We start from the raw sequence: 2,213 nt of genomic DNA on the forward strand, positions 1-2,213 counted from the left end.
ACAAAGAGAAGTGTTTTTAACAATTAAGTTTTCTTATTAAATCCACTTGAAAGTACAGCTTAACTTTTCAGAGACATTATACAAGCTATAATCATTTCAGTCGAAGACCAATGAGCCAAGAGCATATGCCAGAAACCCGAGTGGCAATGGGTGCATGATGGCCCCTTCACCAAGGAATATCCTTGTACTGGAAACTGAAACTTTAGGTAAATATATTTATAAAGAGACAGGTCCAGTGAGGGCCTTAAGACAGTCAGAGACAGGTCACTCTGGGATTTGAAGCAGAGAGAGATCATATATATTTGGGCGACAGAGAAATACAGTTCATCTAGTAGGTCACATTTGGAATGGCCTTAATGTATTAGTAGATATTTTACAGGTGCAGATGAAAGTGATGGCTAAAGAAATATTTTATACCAGAAATATTTTCTCTAGCAGATTTACTGATCTCTTGGTAGTATTTCCATGTTGTTCTAGAAACAGAATTCTTTCTTCAAATGAGTTTTCTGTGCAAGTCCTGTGCATAAAACTTGTTGAAGTGCATTAGTTCCAACTGAGAAGGGTGGAAAGTTAGAGGTCTGGATTCTCCATCTTCATTTTTTCCAATATTTACCACCACTAACTCTTTTTATCAACATCTCTTGAGTATATATGCTATAGTTTGAAAGAGCACATTTTGTATTATAATATAATCATTGGAAAGCATAACAACTATTATTTTAATAATAGAAATTATAGAAAGTAAAGCTGAAGGGAAGCATCTAGGCTCATAGGAATATATGAACCTGCAGTTCAGTATTTTTCAAGGAGAAGGAAATGGGTAACTACAACAGAGGATTCCTGTTAGAATCTCCAGGAAGGCATGAAATTTTTACATTAACAAAAGGAGACTTTTAAAAATGAATAATATTGTCAAAGAATATAAGATAACTGTAGGGGTAGTGGGAAGTGTGACAGAAATGGTAATTTGGGTCTATGTTCTAAAGTCCTAGAATGCCAGGCTGGCACATGTAGTTAGTGGAACAGGTTGAATCCTGCACAACCCAAGGGGTTGTCACTCACAACTGGCTACATGCATAATCTGAGCAGCTGTGCATGATGACTGTGCAAGTAGAGGATAGTTCGCTTAATTTGGATAACACTAGAGAATCTTTGAATTTTTTTCAAGCCTGAGAATAATATGATTGCTTTTGAACCTTATGCAAATTTATCTTGCAGTGTTTTGTAAAATGGCTCAAATTCCAGAAACAAGAATGCAGAATATTCCAAATGTGATGGTCTGTTGGAAGAATGAACTGAGTTTGTAATTTGTTTAGAAGGGAGAGATAAAGCAAAAATGGCTCACATATTTTCCCAAGTGACCAGAGCAATTGTACCTTGATAGAGATAAAAAAAGATCATGTTTATGGTAACTGGGACAGATTAAGAGATAGAATTAGTTCTCTTTTGACCATTTCAAATTACTATGAATAATTCTGTCATACTAAATGGAAATTGGCTATAATTCCTCCTCCAAGGCTCTATTTTTCTTTGTCTTTTCTTCTCTTTCAGGCTGAAGTCATTGATGTGAGTTATGGAACTGCAGATGATTTAAAAAGGATTAAAAAAATGAAAAATGTAACAAATCAGATTGCACTCCTGAAATTAGGAAAACTGCCACTGCTTTATAAGGTTGGTCCAATGGCTATTATTTGGTGGTTGGGTTAATATTTTGCTTTCTTTCTTTGGAGTTGTATGCCTTTGTAAGTGTCAGTGTGTGTGTGTGTGTGTGAGAGAGAGAGAGACAGAGACAGAGACAGAGACAGAGAGAAAGTCAGAGACGCACACACAAACGCAAGCGGAGAGAGAGAGATGGTGGGGGCAGGACACAAAGAGATAAAAAAATTGATGTCCTTATTCCTTTAGACAGGAAATACAGTAAGCCAGGTGTTGGTGAGTTTGTGGGAACTTGATAAAATTGGCATACGCTTATAATAGTACATATCTGGAGTGCTAAAAGCAAAAACCAGTGTCCTTAATTCATGACGTGTGAAACTTCTAATCTATTATCAAAACATTACCATGTGCTGTATGTTAGATTTATGTTCCTTAGTGATTGATTTTGTCAACTGTATAACTTCAGAGTTACTGTGCTCAGGAATTTAATTAAAATATAATATTCTAAGGAGAAGCAAATTTTTTGTTTATTTTAATTAAATAGAAGTTTTTTAACT

At 35.3% G+C, this 2,213-nt stretch overlaps 1 protein-coding gene across 1 annotated transcript in view; it reads left to right on the forward strand.

The window, feature by feature from the left end:
* The window catches only part of NAALADL2 (N-acetylated alpha-linked acidic dipeptidase-like 2), a 1,013,114-nt gene that overhangs the window by 275,140 nt on the left and 735,761 nt on the right, over nucleotides 1-2,213 (forward strand). The window contains exon 5 of the mRNA XM_012640170.1: nucleotides 1,552-1,671. Coding sequence (XP_012495624.1) covers nucleotides 1,552-1,671 — 120 coding nt within the window. The remainder of the gene's footprint in view (nucleotides 1-1,551; nucleotides 1,672-2,213) is intronic.

This window comes from Propithecus coquereli, unplaced genomic scaffold, assembly GCF_000956105.1.
Source record: "Propithecus coquereli isolate 6110/MARCELLA unplaced genomic scaffold, Pcoq_1.0 Scaffold15, whole genome shotgun sequence".
NCBI lineage: Eukaryota > Metazoa > Chordata > Mammalia > Primates > Indriidae > Propithecus > Propithecus coquereli.